Below are 26528 nucleotides of genomic sequence, written 5' to 3'. Positions count from 1 at the left end.
CCTGGTCCTGGCTAGGTGTGGGGCTGGCAGCCTCAGATGGGTGTCCCTCGGCTGCCAGCCCCGGTTCCTCGGGCAGACGGCTGGCTGCGTGACAAAAGGCCCTGAGAACAGATTTTTTGCCTTGCCCCGCTCCTACCCTCCAAGCACGGCTTCTCCTCCTCTCTTGGCTTTGATTCCAAACTGCGAGGGGAAAGAAGCTCTGCTGTCAGCGTGGCAGGAAGGAAAATGATCCTCGTCGGGGGGCAGGAGGGGGTCCTTAGCTGACGAGCTCTACCTCCGTCTATTAGAGATGAATCCCCAGGTTGCTGGCATGTGCAAGTGGAGCTCCTGAGCTTTCCTGCACAGAAGGAATTTGCAGCGGAACAGCGTAAGGCAGGCAGGTCAGCTTGAAAACAGCTGAACTTTGGAGATAAGCAGCGGGAATTTACTTAAAGAGGAGAAAAAAATATGTATATCTCTCTCCCCCCTTCAGTTTCTCCAAGCCACCGCTCATAAATCCAGGCGAGAAGCGAGGATCAAGCCTTCCTCCCCTTGCTCCTGGGTTTATTTTAGGACTTGGATGAGATGTAGCAGTGCCAGTTTGCTAACTCTGACCCCCCAGCTGCTTGGGGCAGGTGAGAGGGACACCAGGGGGCTGTGGGTCCAGCCTCTGGCCTCAGGGCAGAGCACAGAGACAACAGCACAGAGCCAGCAAGGTCTCACCAGAGCTGTCACCAGCACCACCACGCTGGTGCTAGCCCCTCCCAGAGCTCCTGTGCTCTGCTCCTGCATAGACTGCCCAATTTCCCCTGGCAGAGAAGAGCTAAGGGCACCGTGATGCACAGAGGACACCCGCAGAGTGCCCTCAGCCCCCTGGAGAAAGGCTGTATTTTATGGGCGACCCCCCGGACCCCACGCTAGGTGCCGTAGGAACCCCATAAGCCTTGCGTGCAGGTAAGCAGGCTTAAACACAATTGATGCGCTGAGCTGAAGCAGGCAGCACCCCTCCGAGCTATAATCCCTGGCCTCACTAACGTGGATGCAAATTCGATTAAGGCAAGGGGGGGCGCGGAGGGACGGCTGCTGTCTGCTCCCGCGGAGCCGGGGCGCAGCACACGCACAGCATCCCGTGCCCCGGGGCTCTGGCAGCCACAGCCCCTGTCCGTGGCCAGATCCTGCCCTGCGCCACTGTCCTGATCCAATTTCCTCGGCGCTGATGAGGTTAGGCAGCCTCTGAGTCAGGCTGGACCCGATGCGGTTGCAGAGGGAGAGGAGAGGTCTGGCACGTAGGGGAGATGCTCATGCAGGCAGGTAGGGCCTGGGGACCCTGATCGATGCTGTGAACAATTCCCCACTCTGGCCAGACCCACCCCATGCCCCTGGGCTCCTGTCATGTTATTTCCCAGCAGAGGCAGTCGCTGTTTAACCTGCAGACCTCTGGTCGAGCTGGGATGCTCAGAGGAGGTGGCACCCACCTGCAGTGATGGGAAGAGGCGTTCCCTCTACACCATGCATGAGTTTGTCCTGAAAGCTGCCCATGAGAGCTGCAAATGAGAGCAGCACCCTTGCAGAGCCTCTGCTCTTCCCAGCTTCTTGCTTCCTCCTAAGGTGTTTCTCTTTTTTGTCTTCCTCAGGGCCAAATTTTCTCTCTCGCACACCACCAGAGGGGTCTCCCCAGACCAGGGACAGAACTGGACCTCAGCTGCCCTTTGGCTCAGCCCCGCTGCTCCTGCTCCTGATTTAGGAGCCTGAGCCACTGGGGTCTCTTCTGCCTCTCCTCTCCCCTCAGTCCATCACCCGTGGCTCTTTGCAGCAGGCAAGGCAGGCGGGTGGGCTGCGGCGAGCCCAGGGCACCATCGGGGGTGATGCAAGAGCAGGTGAAAGGCCAAAGCTAGCAAAAAGTGAGCATCATTTGCTCCTGGGAGGCACTGCCTCAATGGGTGCCCAAGGCCAGGTGGACAGCCAGGTCCTTCCCAGCACAGCCCAGCATCCCAAAGACATCCCTCCCCTACTGCTCCCCCCAAAAGCTGCCACCGCTGAGCCACCTAATGAAATCCTCCTTGCCTGTGCATGCTATATTAGGGTTTCCATGGATATGGTGCCACAAACACTGGGCTGTGGCTTTGTTATATAAACAGGAGAGATTGCCACCGACACCCAAAATATCTGAAAGGACAGGAAGAGACAAAGGCGGGCTCCGGGCTTGTTTATAAAGGGTTGCGTGATGCAGCGGGTAGTGCCAGCGGGAGGTGGGAGAGATTTGGGCGAGGTTTGGGAGCTGGAGCACAACCAAGGGGACATCTTGGTGATCTTGGACTCGGCAGCTCCCTCTGGTCTTCCATGGGATCTTTCTAAAATGCTCAGAGAGGTGCAGCTGGCTGGGCTGTTTGCTGAGCCTGCTTGTGCCCAGGAGCTGTGCACCCCACAGACCGTGGAGGGAATTGGCCCTTCCTTTGTGCTCGGGCACATCCCAGCAGATCTTGGCCCTGGTGGGGAGCAGGAGCGATGGTGGTGGAGACGTGCAGTCTTCTGCTCTGCCAGAGCTGCCCACACCCAGCCCAGCTCAGCAAGACTGCCCAGCTCATCCTGCGCCGTCTCAGGTACAGAGAGTCCCTTGGACCGTTGGAGGAATCGTGTAATTCAAGGAAAAAAAATGTCTCTGGAAATGGAGGTGGAATGTAAGGGAGATGGAGACATCAGTGGCTAAAATTGTATTGCACTCCCACTCCCCTGCCAATAAAAACACCATAAATAAAGTGGCTTTGCAATAACCAGCTCCACGCATTGTAGCACAGATTCACGTGTCCCTGCCGAGGATGCTCGAGGCAGGATAAGCCCCGCTCTAGGCTCCTTCTGCTAGGGAGCTCACCCCAGCCCACCTATTGCCCTTGTGGCTGCTACCCCAAGCTCCCAATCTGGGTCAGTGGCTTCCTCTTCCCGTCTCCCCTGGTCCCCTGTGGGTGACACCCCCAGCCCACGGTGCTGCAGCCCCCTTGGGGCTTACAATGCCCTTCTCCGTGGGATGCTCACTCCCCACTTGTCTTCTCTCTGTGGCTCTCTGTGTGTGTCTGAGCAGACACCTTTCCACGCTTCATTATCGGGCATGTGGAGGTGAATACCAAACTCGGCAGGATTTGCTTTATCCTTTAAAAAAAAAAAAAAAAAAAAAAAAAAAAAAAAAAAAAAAACCACAAACCTGTGTTTGTTTGTCAGACACGCAACGTCCTGCGTGGCCCTTCTGCAGTACCTGTCAGCTTTCATTTTGCAGCACTTGTCTTAATATTCCTGCGGTGACCCCGTGCATCTCTGGAGCAGTTTTCTTTGAGCTGGTCGGGAACAGGAGCAAAAGGAGCTGAACTCACCACAGGCACAGCTCCAGGGGAAGGGCTTTCTGCCAGGTGCTTTTTTTTTTTTTGGGGGGGGGGTGGGTTGGTGCCAAGCCCTTCTGTGCCGGGCTCTGCTCCCTGCTGCCAGCCTTTCTTGTTGCTTTTCCTCCAGCCACCGCCGTCTGGCACAAAGCTGCTTCCTGAAGGTTGCACAGCAAGCCAGCCTCAGCACTGAGGAGCCAATTCATGGGGCCAAAAAAGCCTGAGGACCTTGAAGATGGAGCTTTAACAGCTTAGCAGAAGGGTCGGTGCATTGAATGACAAAGGCTGCGGGTAGGTCTGCCCTGCATACTTGATGTCTGTAACAGATGAATTAACAGAAGGTACAATAAAGGGTGGTGGATGAATATGACTTGCACCAGAAAACTCAACATGGCTTCTGTATGGGGAGCACGTGCCATACTCTCGGCAGCCTTAAAAGGGTTGAATAAGAAAGAAGAAAAACATGATGGAGTTTGTGGTGGGCATCCTGAAATCCAGCCCTCTGCCTCTCTGCGCCCTTCCTTTCGCTGTCCCTTGCAGCTGAAGCAGTGGCTGTGGAGGAGCACATTGCAGTGCCAGCCTCGTGTGTCACGGTGAGGGCTGGTGAATGCGATGCAGCACCATGTGCCTGCCCCATGCTGAGGCTGCTGCACCCCACGAACCTCAGGATTTGGTGTTGGGCACAGGCTGGTGGTGCCCAACACCACAGGAGCGAAGCAGCTGGCTTGGGGACGTGGGAACTCATCCGTCCTGATTAAATGTACTTATTTGAGAAGCTTCATTCCCCTCAAAGGGATCAGAAAAGAGATGCAATAGGGACAGCAGGCAAGGTCTTGGCTCTGGCCAGCTCTTAGGGCTGTGCTTATGAGCCAGGGGTTCCTGTACTGTATGTGGTAAAAGCAGGGGGAGAAAGGTTCTCGGGCTTGAACCTAGAAATTGTTGTCCCTGCTGAGCTGCTGTGGGAGCAAAGCTGGTGGAGCACTGGAAATGCACACAGAAAGCTGGGAATTGCTCCCAGCAGCAGCCAGATTCGGCTGTGGTTTGTGGCCATGTAAGCCATGGGTCAAATGGGGTCTCAATGGGAAGATGCCACCTGTGCCACGATAACCAGGTGAAGCTGCTCCTCCCCGAGTGAAGGAGCAATCTGGAGGAGGGGAAAAAAGCCTAGAAAATGGACTTGGGTGGTGAATTAAGGGAAATTCCCATACACTTTGATCCCAAGTCCTGAGGCAGGTGGCAGGAAACGAGAACTGGTGGGTGCAGGAGGGCAGCTTGGCTGCACGAACTCCCCGAGGGACTTGCACCGTGCACAACCCACCGGTGGCATCAGGGGACAGCAGCTGATTACAGCCCGAACACCTGAACTTAAAACCTACAAACGATTTGGCTCCTGGCTGCTGTTGTTTATCCCGCAGACTTGGCAGGCACAGGACACTTCCCAACCGGCAAGGAGGGCTGCTAGAAGTTGTGGCTGGCCAGTGGCCAGCTCTCAAGGCTATCAGCCGGCTCCCATGCTGCAGCGCCTAATTAGCGCTTTCCTCCTGTAAAAACGCACGTTGCAAAGTCTGGGTGCTTGTTCAGCCCCTCGCACAACAAGACCATGCTCTCAACAGACGTCTTGCAACCGCAACAGTACCAAAACACCATAAAAACCTCGGTGTCCTCCTCATAAAAACCTTGGTCTGCTCCAGAGGTTCGGTACCTGATCTTCACAGAATTGATTTTAGAGTAACTGGATCTCGTGTTAGAGATCCACAAAATAAGATCTGTACTGGCTTAAGGCAGCGCAAGTATTTGCTAAGTCCTTGTTATAACATTGGTTTTCTTTGCTCCTGTCCTGGGTTCAGACTGGAGAAGAATTGCTTTGACATATTCATTAAAAAGGCAGCTTGGGAAGAAAGGAGGCTGTTTGTTTCAATACAGGAATACAGCCACAGAAACCGAAATGAATGGCCCAAACAAAGAACCTCTATCTTTCATATTTCTGAACAAAAATACAAAGATAAATTGCTAGACAATGACGTTTGACCCATAAAAGTAATAAAAAGCTAGAATTGTTTTTTCTTGGCATAGCTTTTAAGCATGGTCTGCACGTAGTCCAAGCAACCTTGAAGCAAAGCTGAAAAGGAACCGTGGTGCAGACGGTTCAGCACTAATCAATACAGCCTATGATAATTAAACAATAATAGCCTGAAGTAGACCCTCTGAAGATAACCTACGTTTTGTCCCCTTGCTTTCGTTTCTGGCTGTCAGACTGGATGGCTTGTGTTGCAGCTCTCTGCACAGGCGTCTGAACTGCGTGCAAAGTGTGCTGAAATTACTGGCAGTAATTAGTTTATTTAGGGAGCAATTAATTTAATGCAACTGTTTCCCTCTCCATAGATTAAAAGAGTGCTATAAGCGATAGCATCTCAAGGAGAGCAGATGCGCTATAAAAGGACCGGGGACTGATTGTTCCCATCAGTCAAGAAGGACAGAATGAGTGTCAGTGGGCTCAAACAGAAGAGAAAAATGAAGTTTGCCATTAGGAATAACTTTGGGACCACAGGCACAAGTCAGGCCAGGGAAATGAGAGCTGCAAGACGAAAGGCACGTGTCCCTATAGGCAGAGGTGCTCCGGGATGACTGCGCTCATCTCCCAGCGTTATCACAAGGAGGCTGGAGGGTGGCCTAAAAAGGGTCCCTGCCCTACACAGGAGCCCAGCAGCTTTCGTACAGCATGGGGACAGCAGCCCAGGCTAATGGCACAGGGTGCAGGTCAGCAGGGCTGTCACAGCCTCCTGAGATGTGCCCAGGGGAGTGAGGGCACTGCTCGGCTCCGCAGGGGGAAGGCAGGGGGAGAGCTGGGGCAGTTTGTGCTCCCTGGTCACAGCAGCCTGGGGACAGGGGACAGTGGTTTCAGTGCCGGGTGCTCTGGGGGTTCCCGTCTGCTTGAGAGGTAACAGCGACTCAAATCAGCAGGTTTTCACCCAAGTTCTGCTCCCCAGTGCTTCTCCCTTCAGCTCGAGGTCACAATAACCTTTTCCCTTTCCACCTCAAGCACTCTGTGATAACCACCCTGACACTGATGAAATCCCATGGGTCACCCTGCTGCTGCTGGACACACCGTGTACGGGGCCAGCACCTTCAGAGACAGCCGCGGGGGAGGACTTCTAAAGTAGCTGAGGTGGTGCTGGAAGGGACACGGAGAGATGCTGCCAAAACCAGGGGGCAAAAACCTCAGCATGGTCCCTGGTGAATGGCACACGGGGCAGAGCCACGTAACGTGTAAAAAGCCTTGGGATGCTTGTTGGGCTAAATGGGGCATACGGTGGGGGTCACTCTTGTGAGGTTAACCAGGACATATGGTGGGGGTCACTCCTTTCCCCCCACACACCCCCTTGCAGGGGGAGGATGCTTTCCCTGCACCGGGGATGAAGGCACCAGGGCCAAACCCCTCCCAGGCTCTACGCAGGGACAACCGGACCCCATGAAGGGGGGGTTCCTGATTCATTGGGGCCGAAGGAGGGGGATACAGGGGGGTGGGGGTGTCTCCATCAATCTGTGCTCCACACCACAGGATGGATAGGGGAGACCTGGGGGGACCCCCCCCAGCACCTCCCGCTCGCCAGCGGCTTGCGGAGGGCGGGGATGGCGAGGGGGGAGGATGGAGGAGAAGAAAGGAGGGGGGGACCCCGCCGGCTCGCTCCGTGCTGCCGGGGCTGGGGGGGCGCAGCGCTTCTCCGCACCGCCCTCATTGGCGGCCCCGGCGGGGAGGGAGCGGCTCCCACCCCCCCGGCCCCCCCCGCACCGCCGCGGCTGCCGGCACCGGCCGTGTGCCGAGAGGGTGCCCGCCGCCCGCTCCTCCGCTCCGCACCCCGAGCTGGCCTCGGCCTGGCTTTGTTTTCTCGTTATTTTGTCTTGGTTTTAATTTTTCTCTCTGTCTCTTTATTTATTTTATTTTATTTTATTATTTTTTATTTTTTATTTTATTTTTTTTTTTAACTCTTTCTTGGTTTCGTCCCCACGTTGATGCGCTCCGAGACTTCGGGAGACGCGGTCCTCACCTGAGAGATCCGGCACGATTCCCCCCGAGCGAAGGTAACGGGGTCTGGGAAGGTGGCAGAGAGGGGATGGCACCCTGCCCCATCCTTTGCCGCGGGGGGGGTCTTCCCTTTTTTCCCCTGTTTCCTCCTCTTCTCCCCCTTTCCTCTTCCCGGTGCATCCTAAACTGGTTTGCTGGTTAAACTGGGGTGGGACTGGGGCTGTGGGACCCCAACAGCTAGCCCCCAGCCCTGGGGGATGCCCACAAGGAGAGCAGGCAGAGGACGAGCTCTGGCTCCAGCGCTGGGGCTGGCAGGGGATTTGGAGAGGGGTTTGAGTATTGCACAGCATCCGCTCTCCCAGAGCCCGTCTCTGTGGGGCCAGTCAAACCCAACCGCCTTAGAGCAGGATGAAAAACACCGGGGTGCTCCAGGATCAGTGCTGCTGGTTCCTACAGCATCGCCAGCCTCAAAGCCTCAGCTCTGGAGAAGGACACGAAAGCCTCTCTCAGGGCTGGGGGGGGGGAGATGCCCCCACGCCGTGCCCTGGCTGGGTGCTCAGGTCGTGTCCTTCGCTCCGGGGACAGCTCGCCCTCCTTCCTGCACGTGGCGTGGGGACAAATCTGGCCTCTCTGGGTACCCCCTCTGGGCATCTCACACACAGCCAGGCAGCCAGGATGAGGGACCATTCCTGTCCGGCATCCTGGCTCTGAAGGACACAGGAACCCCCCCCCGGCACCCAGCTGAGTTTGTGATCACCCCCAGTTAAGCAGCAGAGCAGCCCCCCGAGCTCACGCACGGCGAAGAAATGCAAGGAAGGGGATGGCAAAATTATCTGGGGGCTGCTCGTAGCGGGGTTTGGGTAAGACAGCAGCTGGCTGGGGCTGAGCTCGCGGAAGCACATGGCCGTCGTTCGCTCTGCAGGATGGGGGGGCTGCGTGGGAGAGAAATCCCCCGAGGGAAGATGGCTTTTCATTTCCCCGTATCGAGTGGTTTCAGACAGGATTATTTATATTTGACATAACAGATCACCCAACTTGGAAGGCAGTGGGGGTGTGCTCGTACTCATTAAGGTAGACAGTTTTCTGACAGAATAAATTAAAGGTAAGAGAAGACTGCACTTGGAGGTTCAACAGATTGTCTTCCAGCCTGAAACGAGCGGTGAAATCAGCATAAAACCTAGGTGGTGAAGCCGTGCGCTCAGGTCTTCCATGATGGATGGCTGTCATTCAGGGAGACCCGGCTGGCATCCCGATGCTCAGGGTGCAGGCAGTGCTCCTCGGTGACCCCGTTTGAGCAGCAGTGCCCGGCCTGATTGGGTTTTAGTCCTCGCGTCTTACATCCTCACCGAGTAAGCATCTAAATTATAATGCTGTTAAGGGAAAAGAGTTTATGTAAATTGTGCAGAAAGCATGTGCCTGAGCTAGCCACACAGCTGTCTTTAGGTGCTTGCCCCGGTGCGATGGCATGTGAAGAACGGAGGCTTGTTTGCAGCCTTTTATGGCTGTTTTTCTTCTCAGCTGAAATTAGCAGAAAGATACATTACGGCTGTCAGTCGGTGAAAAGAGATTTTAAACACCTTAAAGAGCGTGCAGCTGTAATTAAACCGTAACCTCCTTCCTCTGCATGTCAGCGTTCCTGTGCAGAACGGTGACAAGAAGTCTTAGGAAACAGCGCTGGTGCTCAAGGGAGATAAAGAAATTCAACAAAATCCCCCCTGGGGGGACTGACAGTGATTTATCACCCTTCAATACATTGGGGTTTGCTTACGAAAGATGAGTGGATGTGAGGGGAAAGGAAGGGAACAGCATCTCTGGGCTTGTTCCTGTTTTCCATCAGTAATGCGGATTGCTAATGCAGGTGGCTCTCCCCTGCGCGTGCCTACCTGCACACGAAGGATGCAGACCGTGCCCAGCACCGTGTTTACTGACTGCAGCTCTGCCACGCTCCTGTTTGCTTTCAGCAAAGCCTGGTGGATGGGTCCAGCTGAGCCCAAACCCTCACGTAGGTGACACGAGAGCTGAGCCTGCAGGTTTGGCCACAGGGGCTCTGCAAGCCCAGAAAACGTTCTGAAGTAACAGGGACCTGCGGGACGCCCTGGGGCATTTTTGCACAGCCCAGGGAGCTTGGCTGGCAAAGAAACTTCTGACACTGGTCCTTGGGCTCAGCAGGACACATCCTCAGTGCTCTGCCTGGGGTTCAGTGGGGATTTTCGCAGCTGCAAGGTGTTCACCTACCTGGGAGCTTCCCATTTGGCTGTGCGGTGCCCAGCTGTGTTAGCGGCGTTGTAAGGAACAGTAACAACCTTCCTGCCCATCACATTCGGGTACCTGGCTGTCGTGTTGTAATGGATATGGATTAGGACATGGCCAGCGAAGAGGTGCGTGCCGCTGGCAGGGCTCCCGCGGGCACGGCTGTGATGTGACAGCCCTGGAGAAGAGCAGGGGAGGGATGGAGGAGAGGTGGCAGGTGCTGGGCTTGAACTTGCAGTTCGTTCCCGTTCTAATTTACACTTCTCCCCGTGTTGTCTGTCTCCTTCTCTCCTCGTGAGCTAATTTATTGCAGCAGGCAGGATTTGTTCACCCTTTGCCTGAGAAAAAAAGCGTATGTTCTAGCACCACAGCTTGGCAGAGGGACTAAAAATACGCTGGGTGATGGCCTCTGACCTGCTCCAGAAGTCCCAGCTGCCTTTGGATCACAGCTGGGATCAATCCAGATGAGGCTGGGAGCTCAGCACCCTCTGAGCCCTGCCAGAACAGCGCTGCACAGAGGTCAGCTGGAAAGGTTGGAGGGGAGAAAAGGTCGGAAAAGTGAAAAGTCGAAATAAGATTTTGAAGTGTCCTCAGACAGCTCAATGTGAGCCAGGAGCTGGTAGCAGCAGATCAGGGCCCCAACGGGAGGACCTGGCTCCTGTGGATGAAGCATTTAATCAGGTGTCTGCCAGAGGCAGCGTGGAGGGATGAGGAATGGGGCTGAATCAGGCCAAAATCATAAGGGCTGGCTCTGCAGAGACCAAGTGATGCGTTCCTGGGTGATGCTGCTGCTGGTGAAGACATCCGTGGGAAGGCCAATGCGGAGATGAGGTGACAAAGCCACCACTGGGCACAGGCAGCTCAGCCCCCGTGGCTTCCAGCTCATTTTGTGTTTGCACAAAGAGTTTGGGGCTTGGCAGTCCCAGCACAGCTGATGTCACCCCGTCCCTCGTGGCCGTGGGTTGGGATTTCTCATGGAGGGGAGCTGCTGGCACCTCCCTGGCCGTGTGCTCGTGGGGGCTGCAGGGTGGAGGCCAGCGATGAGTCAGGGGCTGGGTTTGGTTTTGCCTCACTTCAGGCAGGGTTTTTGCAGCAAGCACCTGCAGTGGGGCAGGGCTGGTGCTCAGATTCATTCCCAATAACGGCACGGGATGAGCCGAGGCTTGCTCCCCAAATTTGCCACCTGGGTGGCTCAGCCCCTCCTGGCTCTCTCCAGTGCTTCTCTCCCATTCCTTACCTCCAGGACCAAAGCCACCTGAAGCAACAAGCACCAAGATTGCAGCCCTGAGCTTGCCAAGCTCAGGCTCTCCCCATCTTCTGGTACCCAGCCAGCATCGTGCAGGGGATGAGGCACGAGAAGGGACACGGGCTGGGGTCCTGCTGTACCCCTGAGCCCCCAGCCCTGCCACCCCAAGCAGCCTCTCCGTGCTCCACGGCTTTTATCGAAGGGCTGGGAACTTGTCACGTTCCCTCTGCAACAATATCTGACATTACCCAAACAACTTGCCCTTGGTGTGTTTCCAGAAATAGTTAGGCCTACAGGAGACACGGCTGACATCTGGATGCATTACTGTTGAGCTCGGAAACATTCAGCAAACAAGACAGGATCTATTGTTTAAAGGTTATTTCAAGAGACTCCGAGCGAGTTATCTGGCCGTGCACCGGGGAGAGCCTTAATGGCCCTGTGATAATTGCCTTTTTCTGAGGGCCGTTTTAGAGGAAAGTTAGCAGAAACCCAAAAGCAAGTCTGAGCCTGTGACTGGCAGGCCAGGGACCTGATCCAAGCGGAAAATGGGCAGAGATTTTGCTGTTTCCTTCAGTGCTGTCAGACCTAGCCCTGGCAGCGTGTGCCTGATGCGGGAGCAGCAGGCTGGGGGGCACAGGCGGTGTAGGGGAGCCCACTGTTAGTCCTCAGTAAAAATATTTCTTGGGTCAGCACAATTGGACATTAGGATCCACTTTAGTGGAGGGTAAGATAAAATCATCCCCGAGGCTCTGAAAAGAATAAAGTTGTGGTTTGCAGGGGGTAAGGTCAGCGCTGAGCACTGGAGATGGGGGGCAAGAGGCTCTGCAGGGTGAGGGGAGGCTGGCAGGAGGCTGCTTGGTGCCTGCTGCGGGAGATGCTCTGAGGAACACGTCTTCATGGCCCCGGTCAGTGAATAACAGCTGTATTAAAAAAGGGAAAAAAAAAAGGGCAAGTGAATTTTTGCAGAAGCGTAGGGCCAACTAGCTGCCCCTGCCCTCAGCCAGGTGACAAGGACTTGAGAGCACGTGGCAGAGGGGACGTGGCTCTGCTGCCACTCACTCCAGCCTCACATGGCAGAAATCTCTCCTTGGTTCTTGCCTTGGCCACGGGCAAGCAGCAGCCATTCTCGCTGGTTGTTTCACGTGCCCTGGAGAGCTGTGATGGGGAGATCGCATCCCGTCCTCCTACCTCTCACGTTCTGTTTTCCCATGAATTTTCTCTGTGGGGGATGTGGGGTGAGTGAGATGGGGGCACAAAGCCAAAGCCAGGTTGTCTCTTTACTCACCAAGCAGTTCACTGAGGTTAAAGGGGAGAATTAATGAAATTAATGAAAGGAAATGGAGCTCTCATGGGAAGAGGATGACCCAGATGGCCAGGGGATGCAACGGGTTCAGTCATCATCATGTCCCCCAGTGTTGCCCCAACTCAGGCTGCTCCAGCTGAAGCAGACCAAAATGTCTCGAGATTCAGAGGCTGCCACAAGCCCCAGAAGGAAGATGTCCTGGAGTTTCTTGTAGCAGGTGACACAGGGAGGCCATCCAGGCTGGTGTTTGCTGTGAGTGTGCCCAGGCGTGTCAGGAGACAGGAGCTCACAGGCACGGACCAGACGAGTCCCTGGCGCGGCCGCTTTCCAGTGTGCAAGCTGCAGCTCTGCTAAGCCACCTGCTTAGAGGCAAAAACAACCTACCTGCAAAGTGCCTGGCTCATTTTCATTCTCGATATTCCACCTTTTCTCCCCTAGGTTGCTTGCCCTTTTCCCCCAGGAACACCAAGTATTTTCTGAGGTGCCTGGCAAGGACAGAGCTCGTGCTCTGAATTCCCCGAGCGCTTCCCCTTTGTGCACAGGGAGCTGCCTTTGCTGTGCATTTATGGCTGGCTCCCCTTTGCTCTCAGTATGGATTTGGCTCTGCTTCAAGATCTGTCGTGGGCTTTCCTGCCCAAGCTCTGGCAAACCATGAACTCTCTCTTTTTTTCTTTTTTTTTTTTTCTGTTTCTGGTGTCTCCCTTTACAGCCAGGCTGCAAACCGCTGCGTGCAGGGAGTCTCCCCTTTGCTGGCTGCCTGTTGGGCCTGGCATGCCCCTGCAGATGATGCTGCACATCATTATTCCTGGCTTTCCACCCTTCCTTGGGCCTGGCATCCACTGTCCAAGGTGCAGATGTTGGGGCTCTGCCCGCCAGCACCCGCTGCGCCCTGCGAGCCCCGTGCATCCCTCTAGCGGCAGCCAGCACGTTGATGCTGTTAAGGGCTGGGTAACATGGAAAGGGCAGGCTGCCTTAGGAAAAACCCGGCCAGCTCTTCAATATTTAGGATGATGGACAGTCAGCAGCGGCTCTCCTTTGATGTCAGTAATTGCTGCAATTTGACTTCGCTGCAACTTCAGCTGTAGAAATCATTCGCTGTACAATAGCGGGCATGTCGCCACTCTGCAGTTAACAAAATATACGTGTGTTACATGGCAAGATACTATGCTTTTTGTGGAAATGCAAGCTAGGCTCCCTCTGGGGAAAAAATACAGTATTAATGCTGCCAGAGACTCGGCTCTGAGGAAGGGCTTCGGCACCCCAGCTGCTGGAGCAACCCGGGAGATGCGTGGCCTTGAGGGCAATTGCCCTCGAGCTTGGCCAAAAACCCTCGAGCTTGGCCAATTTCCCTCCCTTTGCAGGGATCTCAGTTATAAAGCTCTCGTGTGGCAGGAAAAGGATCTCTCTTATTCTGATCGGTGTTGCTTGCCAGGTAGCTAAGCCCTGGAAAGATTAGCGAGGGGACCTGGGGGAAAAGAGCCGTGCTGTGGGAGTGGGAGCAGGGGTAGGAACGGGAGGATAAGAAATGTTGATTAGGGTTTGCAATTAGGCAAATATTGAGGTTAGGTTGTCACTTAGGTGTTATTTATTTTATTGTACCCAGAGGACTGAGCTCTGTGGTGCAGGAAGGGGTGCTGGCGTGGCTCAGCTCACTGCAGCGGGGGCAGAAGCCCCCAAGGTACCCAGCACTTCGCACACACAAAACCACCATGCCTAAATCCAGGTGCTCGAAGTGCCAGGGGTGCCTCCTGGCAGGGCTGCAGCCAGGATTTCCCCAGGGGCAGCATCTCCTGGCTGTCTTCAGCTCCTGAGCACGGCTGAACCTGGCTGCTCCTTGCAGTGGACGCCTGCCTGTGTCCCCCCTGGCTGGCGTTGGATGTCCCATCCCATGGGCAGGCTTATTCCCCTGGGATAAAGACAAGGATAATATTTATTCAATTAATATTAGACAGCTCCAGCTTCCTTTTTTTTTTTTTTTTTCTGATTTGCGACAGTTTAGCATTGCTGGCTTCCCAAGAGTTATTCCCAGTTCTCACGGTGGCTCGTGGGAGCAGACTCAGCCCACAGAAAATGGGATTTTCTTGGTGGCGCATATTTTCCCTTGAGTTTCTGGCATCGTAGTTTTGTTTTTGTTTTATTTTTAAATAAAACAGAATAGGTTATAGAAAACACAAGACTATAATACCAGATTCTGAGAAACCAAGCACTAATCTTACTTGCTGCCTGGTTACTTTTGTAAATATTATGATATATTGTTGACTGGTAGGATTGGCAGACAAAGGGCAAGTCTTAAAATATTGTCTGACTTGATTGAAAGCAAATAAAAAACATAAATATTACTGGCTTGTGGCAGTGCTACTGACTGCAGAGGATTAGAGTTGCCCAGACTCAGAAATGTGTAAACCTTCAAATGCTGAAATGTTCTTGCTGTAACCAGTGCTTGGGTTTTCCTCAAAAAGAGAAGATTTCCGAAAATGAATACAGATGAGAGCATTTACAGGAATCTTAAAAGAAAAAACGCTTTGTGTGACACGAATGCTAACATCGTAGTGTGAATAACACGACGTTGCCCAATTTCATGATATCCCAGCTAAACCAACCTGAAGCAGAACTGAAGCATCCTGTGAGCGCAGAAGAAATCCCCGACATGGAGCAGCCGTAGGCAAACCTTCGCACTTGGAGCCCTGTGCTTGTCAGCACGTGGCCCAGGGCTGCTGTGTTTTACCAGACAACGACAGGCTGGGGCTGCAGACAGCAGTGAGAGCATTTCTGACTCCCAAAGGAGCCCTGTGGTCAGTCTAACCCTGTGAGGGGCATCTCCCACAGGCAGCGCTCCACCGCATGCCAGGGACCTGCGTGTCAATGAGCTCCAGTCTCCCAGGCAGAGGCAGTGGCACACGCCTGCAGGTTTGGGTTTTGTAAGTCTTAAACTTCTCTGTTATACAGCTTTATGCATGGTTTACTATTGGGGTGGGCTGTTAAATAAGTGCTTGTTGTGATACTACCATGGCTGGAGTGACATTTAGGTAGCGCAGGAAATCAGAGAATGAAAAGTTTTGTTATTGCTGTCATTAGTTCCCAATTTGTCCCAACTGAGCTATTAGCTCTGGGGTGGAAAGAGCTATTTAGCAATACCTCATTCCTTCTTCCCAACGAGTTCCAGCTAACTTGTTCAAGTGTAGCAAGCTTTCTCAGTGCTTGAATGAGGAAAGGTGAAATTCGGGTAGGGTTTGGAAGCTGGAGGGGGGCAGTGATGGGTGCGAGCCTCCTCCTGCTTGGCCCGAGTGGATGGATTCCTGCATGCACGTCCTCATGGGGCTGCTGTAACCCAAACCCCCAAGCACAGAGCATCCCAGGGGAGGCATGGCTGCTGTTGGTACCCAGCCAGACTGCCCCTAAGCAGGGCCAGGGGATGGGAGCCATGCAGAGGCTTTGTCGCTCAGGGCAGACTGGTGATTCAGAGTGCTGGTCTAAGGCTTGGCTTTTAAAGAGGAGATATTTGGCATTTTCCGGTGCTTTAGGGTGCCACAAATCAGGCCTAATTTAAGTGAGGAAGGCAGGAACTGCAGACTGCCGGGGCGCTGATTTGCTGCAGATACGAGGAGCAACGAGGCTGCAACACCCAGGCACCAAGCAGCTGGAGCATCCTGCCCCATCCCTACCCCGAGGAGGGAGAATATGAAGGGCCTGTGGGCTTGGGAACAAGCCTCTCCCAGTCAGCCTATGCCAGCGGTATTGCTCCTCTGACCCTGGGGGACACAGCGAGAGGATGAGTGAGCCGTGAGGGGGGAGCACAAAGCAGCACATCGCTCCCCGGGGCCTCTCCAGCATCACGGAGTCATTTCAAAGGCAGTGGCTGCGTCGTCCTGATGCTGATGCTAGGCAAAAAAGATACACCAAGGCATGTGTTTTGGTTCCTGAAAGATGCCATCCCTGGGAACAGTCGATATTTCAAACATTTGATCTCAGCAGCTCTGCTAAGCCCACGTGTTTCTAAGTGGAACAATTTGTGTGAAGGTTTTTCTCTCTCTCTTTATTCGGCTAATGATGGTTTTCAGCTGAGCTGTATGAATTACTTTATCTTTTCCGCCTTTTTGCTTGTGCTTGTTTTGTTGTGGTGGGTTTCTCTCCCTTTGAGTTAAACCTTTCCTTCTCTGATCTCTCAGGAAAAGCTGTAACAGAAGCAAGGTGAGGGAAAAAAGGGAAATTTACTGGAAATGTTTCAGTAAAGTTGCCGAGAGTCTGAAAACTGATGGCCCCTATTAATTTCCCTGATGCAGCAATGATAAATCCTTATAAAAATAAATAAATGAGAGCATAAGGAGACTTTAAGGAAACTCCTGGTCACAAGCAATGAGGAAACCCATTGCTCCTTGTTCATCATCAACCTCTGCATCCCTCGCCATGAAGCGTGGTGCTGGCACCAGCCCTGGGGGCTCAATGCCACCTGCAAAGGAACTCAGACCCCACACAAGTGTTGGGTGAGGCAGATGCAGGGTGAGCAGCAGCCCTCAGCATTCAGATGTGTTTCCAAAAGCTCTTCACTCCTCCACTTATTTATTCATGCACCGTGCTAACTTGCCGGGCTGGAGTGGGAAAAAAACACCCTGCTTGCTTTTCCTTGCATGGGTTGAACCTGAGCCTCTGTGAGAGTGATGTAAAGCTGTAGCTATGGAAACTCCCTACCCTTTTTATGATTATATTTTTTTTTAAAGGCAGAAAGGTGTATCTCTTCCGAGATCCCAGGCAGGGCTGCGTGGGTGTTCAGGCAGCCCTGAGGGCCCGTCCCTGGCTGCTGCTGGCTCCTCTGGGCAGCCAAGATGGGTTTACTTCAAATGTGATGACCAGGAGAGACCTAGGGACCCGTTCCCATCATAATATCCTAAATAGGGAAACAAACAAACAAACAAACAAACAAACAAAAACAAAAACAAACAAACAAACAAAAAAAAACACATTCCTGCAGCTAGATGTGGGACTCTCCCTGGAGCTCTCAGCTCACTTAGTGAGCACCAAAGGAAATGGTGCTTCCTGCTGCTTCCACCCCGTTCTTGCTGGGTCCCTGAATCCCAAGCAAATGAGGCAGAATTGGGCAGCTCCCAAATATTCACTCTGCCCAAGATCTGTGTCCACAGGGGTCCTGGGTGAGGTGGGGGCTCATCCTCCCCAGCACAAGCACCAGGGTGTGGAAGGAGCATGGAGCTGCCCCCAGCTCAGTGCCTGGCCTGGGGGAAGCCACCGTGGGCTGGAAATGCAACCCGGCCTCGAAGGCAGAACCTCAACCAGCCCAGGTCTCGGTTTGCCTGCCTGTGAAATGGGTATAAGTACAGCTAGGCTTTGACTCTCAGGCCTGGCACTGCTTTGTTGGCCATGAGGAAGGGTTGGGAGGCCTGGCCTCAAGCAGGGCTTTGGCTGAGGTGTTGCACGAAGGCCGAATTCGCAGCTGGGGCTGGCTGTGGTTATCTGAGGCAAACACCAGCACATGGTGTCCCTAACAGCGTGGGGCTGACTCTGTCCATCTCAGCAAGCCAGCTGCTCCAACGCCTCCCCGTAAGGCCAAGGCTCCATGCAGGGCCAGAGCCACCAGATGCCCCCAGCTGCAGCAGTTTTTGTGGGGACAGCCACCATGAGGTGCTGCTCCTGTGGATTTGTAGGGCCACCAAGGTACCAGGACCTCGCCATCCCCCATTGTGGTTCCACTGGCCCACCACAGCCTTGTCCCCACGATCAGGACAGGGGGATGGAGGCTCCCTGACCCATCTCAGGAGACTTTCTCAGGAGCCCCATGGAGATTTTTTGCCCTTGTCCTCTGCAGCAGCACCAGCCACTTGGTAAAACATCCTCTGGTCCTCAGGTGTCGTCCCCTGCCCACAGCATCAGGCTCTCAGGGCAGCAGCTGCTCTTTGCTGTACTTAAAAGCCTTCAAAATCCAAGTGAAAGGAGCAATATTGGGAAGCACTGCTCTTCCAGGAGGACAAACGCCCCCTTTTCTGCCTTTGCTGCACCATTTCAGCAGAGCTCTCTGACAACTGGGTCTTTGTGATCTTTCAGCCCCTGCTCGGCAGACTGCCCCTTGCTGGGTGGTGATGGAGATCCCTGCATGGACAGGGAAAAGTACAAATCAAGGCCAAGATTTGTGGTGAGGAGAAGTCTCCTTGGGGGGTGTGTCCCTACCCCAGACTTATTTCCCACTTAGCAGTGATTGCGGCTTATCTCAAGCTGCTAATACCAAAAAAAACCCTGCTCTCTCTCATGCTAATATCTCGGGCTGACTAAACCATAATTCAAGAGGAGATTAAATGATGCAGGGTGGAAAGACAGCCTGTCTTGCTTTTTTTTTTTTTTTGCCTTTTTTTTTTTTTTTTTTAAGGAGTTTAGGCTGCTTAAGAGTGTTTTGGATGACGGCCTGCTTTCCAGCTGGCGCATGGAAATAATTCCTGGTACTTATGCAGATTGAGATTGTTTGGGCTGGAACAGGTGGAAATGTGGAGAGCAGACATCTCTGGTGTGGTCTGGTAGCAGCTCCCATCACCTCCGCACAGGTTCCTTTTTTTTTTTTTTTTTCTTTTCAATCTGTCCTGATGTTTGCACAGGGCCCTTGTAGGGCTGCAGCAGGGCTGCTTTCAGCAGTCTGGTCCCCTCCTGCTCCCAGCTGTGCTCTCTGCAGTTTTCCAGAGGGTCAGAGGGATGAAACAGGGTGAATGTACCTTGCTCAATTCCAGACAATGCTGAAGCATCCACAAACTCCTTTCCTGGTCCCTTTGGGATGGTCCTAGGGCACTGGAAGAAGGACGTTCCTATGGCACTGTCCAGTGTTCCCCCCATCCCTCCCCAGCAGCACTGCTGCCTTCCTTTTAGCATCTGCACTCACTTAAATTCATGCCTGGAGTTGTGCTTAGTAAGCCTCAATGCCGCTTTGATGAGCTGTGCAAATATTATTTTTCATTAGGAGTGATTAGGTTGTATTAAATGACATTATTGCCTCATTATTGCAGTGCACATATTCCCTCTCGCTCCATGCTGAGGCTGGCATCCCCTAAATCGAATCCCTTTGAAGGCAGCCTGCTGGAGTGTGCTGAGCATTCAGAAGGCTCACTAAGAGCTGATGTCCCTTTTAAATATGAATAATGGTAATTAGTGTGTGTGTGGGGGGTCCCTAATTGTCCCACGAATCTGTGATTCTTTTAAGCCTTTCTGTGATACTAGATTCAGAAAAAAAGAAAAAAAAAAAAAAATCGGAGTGGCTGTCGCTGTGTGATGTCCCTGACAAGCTGTCTGGGCATCCTCTGCTGGGTTTTGCTCTCTCTGAGCTGTTCCAGCACAGGAGCACAGCCCGGCTGCTCTGGTGCTGCCGCCTGCGGGGATGCGCGCCCGCCGCGTCCGCAGCATATGGAGGAGTCTCATATAGCTTGTCAGAAAAGCAGCGGCTTCTCTCTGGGTCTTTGGTCTGCCATATAATATTTAATAGAGCACTATGGGCTATAAAATTGCGTGGAATGATAAAAAGAGCAGACAGAAGGACTGGTGACATTTCACAGTGTGACATTTGACAGTCCCCATTGCCTGGCTGTCCACGCTGCTCCGGGAGCATTTCTGGTTGGGAAGGAGCAGAGCAGAGAGGATCGATCCTAGGGCATGGAACAGCTTACCTGGGGTTATGATCCATGCAACCTGCCCGTATTGCCCTAGTGCTCATCCTGCATCAGCCTGATGTACCTTGAGGCTTGCCTCATTGCCAGGGGAAGCTAAAACCAGCAGGAGGGAGCATTGGACCAGCTTCTGAGCAGAGAGAGGGCTCTGTTTTTCTCCACAAGCTCCCGCTATCTTTCTGGAGCTGTGGCCTCAGAGCAGAGGCATTTTCCTCCTGCCCTCCCTGTCCCCAGCAGCCATGGTCCCCGGTTGTGCTGAGCCCGATGGCCCCGGGATGCTCTTCTGCAGAGCTCAGCACTGCGCCAGCAGGAGCCTGGCAGCTGAAGAATTAATTGGGAAGCAGCTATTGATCACCTCCTCCATGGATTGTTTCCGGTCTGGATGTCAGCAGGAGCTTGGGGGATGCTTGAGAAGGGCTGGGACTGAAGCCAGCCGGGTCCCTGCAGACCTAGCCGAGCTGCGGGCTACCTCTGGAGGGGGGTCAGTGGCCTCGGTGAGTGGCTTCGAGGCAGGCAACAGCAATAAGGGCAGTAGAAAGGGGCAAGCACTTCCAGGTGGGTGTGAGGTTTGGTTGCTTCCCATTCTGATGGGGTGTAAAAGCTCCTGGCTGTGTTACTGCCCATGCAGGCCAGCTGTCTGTGCAGAGCACCAGCCCCCAGGCCAGCGGTGCTGCTGTCACGGGGATGAGAGAGAGAAAAAGCACAGAGCGGTGCCGCAGCCCCACTGCCTGGAGTGGGTTTCAGCCAGGAAGCCTCGTCCTGTGCCCGTGTTCCTGGCAGCTGCCCTGCCTGCCAGCTCCCTGAGTGCAAACCTCCCGCTGGCACGCTGCCCTGCTGCTCCTCGAGCCCGGCCCTTGTTCATTGACTGGGCAGGGTTACAGCCGCTGGGAGAAATGCCGCAACATGGCTCTATTTGCCACCAAATGGGTTTGGGCTCCTCATTCATTTGCTGCCTTCCCACCACCCGTGCTGGAGGCTGCTTGCTGGGCTTCCCCTCCTGCTGGTTGCTTTGGGGTTCACCCTCGGGCAGAGCGCTGGCACCGAGAGGCCAGAGCAGGCCAGGTTCCCCCAAAACACTGCAGCATCAAGGGCTCAGATCCAGTCTCCCCTTCCCAAAGCAGTTCATTACATGGAGATGTCTTTCTAACCTCTGGGCCAAGTTCCTGGGTCACAGATGCTGCCTGCACCTGGCTGTGGGGTGTAAAGCAGCAGCAAGAAGTTCTGGGAAGCTGCAGCTCGGGCATCCTGCACGCCTCGTGTGCTCTCCCGTTGCCCTTTTTCTAATTGCTGGGCTGTTTTCCTTTCTTCTGAAGCGGGGCTTGATCAGAAGCATGGCATCAGGTGTAGCTGTGCATGGAAGAGCTGAGAAAAGGCCTGGAAGCCTTCGTGGGCTGGATGTGTGGCCTCTGGCTGCAGGTCCCAGGGCTGGCAGGGGATGCACGGAGCGCTGTTGCTGTAGGACAAGCTGTGGCCACAGCTCTTTGCTCTAAAACACGGTCTCCTGGGGCAGGCAGAGCTTTGGTGGGACCAGCACACTGACCAGGCTCAATTTTTGGTCTTTTCTATTAATGTACTTCCAGCTAGTGCAAAAGGCCTTGGGGTGACTATGTTGCCATGGAATGGGATGAGGTGGGTGGAGGCCCTGTTCATCTAGCAGTCCAGTCTGAAGGTTTTTCTTACACCTGCAAATGTCAGAAGCTGGTTTAACTGGCACCTGAAGGTCTCTTACAGAAACCTCAGCCTCACCTCAGCCACCACCAGGCAGGGTCTGGCTGCTCTTCAAGACCCTGCTGTGGCTGGAGGGCTCCAGCACCTGGACCAAGGGAAGGAGCCACCAAACCAGGGCTAGAATTGCTGGGAGCTCTGCTCGTGTCCTCTCCAGGCTGTGAGGAACAAAGTCCAATTGCTCATGTTTTAGGCTTTCCAGCTGCTGCAGGGCTGATGCCATCCAGACCCTTCGAGCTGCAGCCGTAGCAAAACCAGGCAAGCAGCACAGGACGGTGCCTAAACCAAAGCAGCTCAGCCAGGAGCAGCCCAAAACAGCTGTGCAGAGAAATACCTTCAGCTTTTCGGGTGTTCGGGCGTCCTTGGTAGCTCGAGGGCTCCTCACATTACCCAGGGGGAAGGCAGGAGCCAAGTGGCCGTGGGACGCGCCTGCTGGTTCCTGCGCTCCTCCTAGCAGGGCTCCTGCATACCTCCCCCGAGCCCACAGCGGAGCTGCAAAGCACTTCCTTTTACCAAGATATTTATTACTAAATATATGAATCTGTGAGCCTGCGGAGCGTGAAATTAGGAACAAATGTAAAAAGGAGGTCTAGACAGGAATTGTTCTGCTTATGGGCTTTTCCCCCCTCTTCCTTTGCACGCTGGAGAGTTTAGTGCTTCCAGGTACCCAGCTTTAATCAGACAAGTATGTTACGGGAGGGAAAAAGTGAGATGCAAAAGGTCTGGCTCTGTGTCGAGTGGTGGCTGTGAGTGGCACATCTGGCCGACCATGGTGGCACCAGTGGGGAGGGAAGCAGGGCACATCGCTTCGTGCTCCCCTTGCTTGCCCCAGGGCACCCATTTAATGGAAACGGGAGCAGCGCAGGCGCAGGGGAACCCAGCACGGCCCTAAATCCCTTTCTGAGCAGGCGTTCCCAAATCCCTAATGCAGTTTGGGAGGACACTTCCCTGGCTGTGTCCCCCTGAGCCGCCACAGAACATTTTGCCCCAGGGATGAGGGCAGGATTCGGCCCCACACTTGCCCCGTGGCTGTGCAGTATGAGAAGCTCTCACGTTGCACAGTGGTGGTATAAATCCTACAGCCCCGCTCAGCAGCGACATAAAATGTGATACTGCTTTATCCATTCAGCACTTACCCAACTTTAGCAGGACATTAAGCGCCTGAAAATATGCCGCAGATTTATTTTCTTTGGAAGCAGGTTAAATCCCTGACAGATACGGTTGCTTTTCCTCGGGTGCTGAAGCAATTTGGGTTTGGGGTGGCTGTTTTTTAGGTGTTTCTTTTTTTTTTTCTTTTTTTTTTTCTTTAACCTGATCTCACGAGCTGGAGGCCAGCTTTGTTAAAGCGCTTCTCGGGTAGGTGGTCAGAGTTCACTCTCTCTGTTAATTTATGGTGGTGATCCTGTTCCCAGCTCCACTCTCGTGGCACTGAGGGGCTGCTGGGGCTGTGCAGTGATGCCGGTGTCAGTGCATGAGGTGTGTGCAGGCAGCGGTGCTGCTCCTCACATCCCCCCCCAGGGCACAGCTCGGTCTTGTTCTGCACGGCCGGAGGGAATTTCAAGCCTCTGCTGAGCTCCTGGGGCAAGGATGCTCAGTGCAAGACCTGCACCAGTATTGCAGGGCTCAGGCTTGTCTCACACTGCATGGTGCACAGCGTCTGCTCAGCACAGGGCTGGGGACCTTACACATTTTACCATGCTAGCACCCAAATTCCCCTAAGGGCACTGTGGGGAGAGGTGGCTGCTGTTGCTACCCTGAGAAACAAGCAAGTGGCTTGACCACAGCATCCCCATGATGGTCAGCACGCTTGGTTTGGGTGCCCAGGGCTCTCAGAAGCACCGTCCCGGGTACCCCCGTGCTCCCCCAACACTTCATCTTACCCAAAATGAGGCACAGAGCTCGGTCCCTGCTGCGCCAGGCGGATCCACCCCATACCGCAGCTCGCTGCTTTGGGAGGGGAGAGGAGAGCGCCTGTCCCTGCAGTCATTAAAGGCTCACTTAGCAGTTCCAGTTATTCCAAATTAAAATACCACATTGTTTTCATGGGGAAAATGGATTATAGGCTCAGAGAAAAAATGTGCACAGCTCAACCTCACCCCCCCCCCTTACTGCGATGCTGCTCCTGAAGCTCTGCGCTCCTGGCAGGAGCCGTGGGCAGGTTCCTGTCCCCAGCACAGGGCACAGAGGGCACCGGGGGTGCTGTGAGCTCATGGCCAAGCCCCGTGCTGGCACCGGGCAGGATTTATTTCCCTTTATCCCCCTCCTGCATTCGGAGCAGCCTGCTGGTAGCCAGAACAGATCCGGAGGTGCTGTGCACCCCATGGCACCCTTCTCAGCTGGCTGATGGGGCAGCTTACTGGTGGCTGCTGCTTCCCTCATCATCACAGGATGGGATTTTCACTGTAGGACCATTTGTGCGAGTCCCATAGGGTCCCAGCACCCCCGTTCACCCCCCCTTCGAGGTGTGCTGTCGCTGCAGCTCAATTATTCGGCACACCTGCGGGGTGCACTAACACTCAGTAAATCTCTCCCCTCACTGCACCAGGCTTTTTCCATCCTCTCCCACCTGCCAGGTGGCATTTAGAGGGGCCGAGGGCTCCCCTGATGGCTTTCCCAGTGCTGGCACCCGGCCTGATCCTGCCCTCACCCCTCTACAAAGGCACAGCATCCCCCCCCCAGGCTGGCAGCACTGCGCCCCAGCACCCCGTGTGCTCTGTGTTACAGGCTGTTAATGGAGAAGAGGGCGAATGACAGCCGGGACCGTGGTCATCACAGGTGGAATATTAGCAACTGTCATTTTACTTTGTATAATCGCTGTTCTCTGCTACTGTAGGCTCCAGGTAAGGCTGGGGATGTGGAATCACGGGGACGGGGCAGGGCACGGGGATGGAGACGGGGTAGGGCACCGTGATGGGGACGGGGCAGGACACCAAAATGGGGATGGGGCAGGGCACTGTGATGGGGACGGGGCAGGAAACCAAAACGGGGATGGAGCAGGGCACCGTGATGGGGATGGGGCAGGACTCCAAAATGGGGATGGAGCAGGGCAGCATGATAGGGCCGGGGCAGGACAGGGGGGTCCCCGTGCCCGATCCCACCTCCCTAGCGCGTGGCGACGCGGTGGTGGCACTGGGACCCCGGCTGAGCCCCGTCCCGTTCCAGTACTACTGCTGCAAGAAGGATGAGTCCGAGGAGGACGAGGAGGAGCCCGACTTCGCCGTGCACTCCCACATCCCTCCGCTCCACTGCAACCGCAACGTAGTGCTGACCAACGGCCCGTCCCTCTACGCCTCCTCGCCCTTCAGCAAGAAGGCGACGCCGAGCCGGAGCGGCTGCCCCGGCTGCGGGCAGTATGAGCCCCCCACCTTCTTCCTGCAGGAGCCCCCCGAGGAGCTGCACAACGGGGGGGACCGGGTCAGCTACCAAACCGTCAGCCAGGAAGACCTGGAGCTGCCGGTGAGCGTGGGCAACCTGCAGGCGCTCAACCCCAACCGGCTCTCGGCCATGCGGGAAGCCTTCTCCCGCAGCCGCAGCATCAGCACCGACGTGTGAGGCAGCATCCCAAGGACTTTTTAAAACCCACAAAATAGTTTTAAAGAAAAAAAATAAATAGGGTTTGGGGGGGGGGGTTGAATGTATTGCTGTGTTCTGTGGGCAGAGACGTGGTAAATTGCAACATTTACCAAAAAGGGGGGTAAGCGAGGGTGAGGACGGTTGCAGCAGGGACACGAGGTTTTCTAGTGCTGCTTTGCATTTTTGTTTTTCTTTTATAAAGAGGATTTTGATATTGTGCAGCCTTTTATACAGAGTAAATGCCCCCCCTCCACGTCAGACAGGAGCACTGAGTGTCAGGCAGGCGACGGGCGCAGGGGTGGCTGCAAAATGCCTCGTGCTGCTCCCCGGGGACACCCAGCACCCACGGGGTCCTGGCCCTAGTGTGCAAACACACGCGTGCACACACACACCATGGTCCCCCGGCAAAGCAGGGCTCCTGTTGCCCACCCCTCCACCACCCCATCCTGCACCACTCCGTGCTGCAGCCATGCACACGTGCGCACCCATCCTGTCCCAGTGCCTGCACCCTCTCGCTGCCCCCCTTGGCCATTTCTCCCCGGGTAGCAGCCGTGAGACCCTCAGGGGCTGGGGGCAGCGGGTGCAGAGCTTGTCTGAGCCCGATGGAGCCGGGCTGGGTGGGTTTGCAAGCGCACAGACGCTCGGCTGCGCTGCCAGGTGGGAGCAACGCACAGAACGCTTCCAGATGGAGGGAAGACCCAGAGCTGCCCTCCCCAAATAACCAGCCTGCCCCCAACAAATAACGCCATATGCTACTTCTAATCTAGGGAGCTGAGCGCTGGGAGAGCAAGAGAGTGGCCGCGTATGTGTGCGTACGCCCCTGCGTGCACATTTTTACATGCTTTTTTATTATTTAAAAAAAAAAGCTAAAAATAAATTTAATTAAATATATATATATTAAAAAAATACAAAAACACCCACGAAACTTTCTCCCCTCCCAGGGATGTGTCAGAACACTTCACATTCAGGCAGAGCCACCTCTGTGTTTCTTCCTGTGCTGTTTCCCCTGGCCAGGATCGTGGCACCAGCTCTGCCCCAGCTCCGCGCTGGATCCGGCCAGGGCTGCATGGGCACGGAGCTGGTGCTGGGTGCTGGCCAAGCAGCGAGGGAGCAGTTTGGTTATCGCTACAGCTGTGGTAGCAGGACCTGCACCTTGCATTGGTGCGTCCATGGGGTGCTCACAGGCCCTGCTTTCCCCTTCCTGGCTCAATTCCACCCTCCACGCATACGGTTTGTCTTACAAGTACCCTCTTGCTCCCGGACTGTGCGGTTTTCAGGTTAAAAGCATCACCTTGGACTCGGGGGACAGCTCGCCCTGCTGCAGCAGAGGGTGCAGGGGCTGCAAATGGACTCTGATGGCCTCAGCGCTGTGCTCTGGGTCAGGCATCGATTTTTAAGATGGGATGAGAAG

At 54.5% G+C, this 26528-nt stretch overlaps 1 protein-coding gene across 2 annotated transcripts; it reads left to right on the top strand.

Annotated features, from left to right (window-relative positions):
* The first annotated feature begins 7141 nt into the window (after nucleotides 1-7141).
* On the top strand, nucleotides 7142-26031 carry FAM163B (family with sequence similarity 163 member B). 2 transcript variants are annotated; one of them, XM_084494328.1, is made up of 3 exons: nucleotides 7142-7427; nucleotides 24269-24547; nucleotides 24595-26031. In XM_084494328.1, exon 3 carries the CDS (start codon nucleotides 24596-24598, stop codon nucleotides 25094-25096), a length of 501 nt encoding a protein of 166 aa, XP_084350454.1. In that variant the 5' UTR covers nucleotides 7142-7427; nucleotides 24269-24547; nucleotide 24595; the 3' UTR covers nucleotides 25097-26031. The 2 variants fall into 2 exon arrangements, with proteins under 2 accessions (XP_084350454.1, XP_084350455.1); XM_084494329.1 differs by having other exon boundaries at nucleotides 7157-7427; nucleotides 24269-24384; nucleotides 24707-26031.
* Nucleotides 26032-26528: the final 497 nt, after the last annotated feature.

The sequence above is a fragment of the Aythya ferina genome, assembly GCF_964211825.1.
Source record: "Aythya ferina genome assembly, chromosome: 20".
NCBI lineage: Eukaryota > Metazoa > Chordata > Aves > Anseriformes > Anatidae > Aythya > Aythya ferina.
This window is presented reverse-complemented; position numbering and strand designations above follow the sequence as displayed.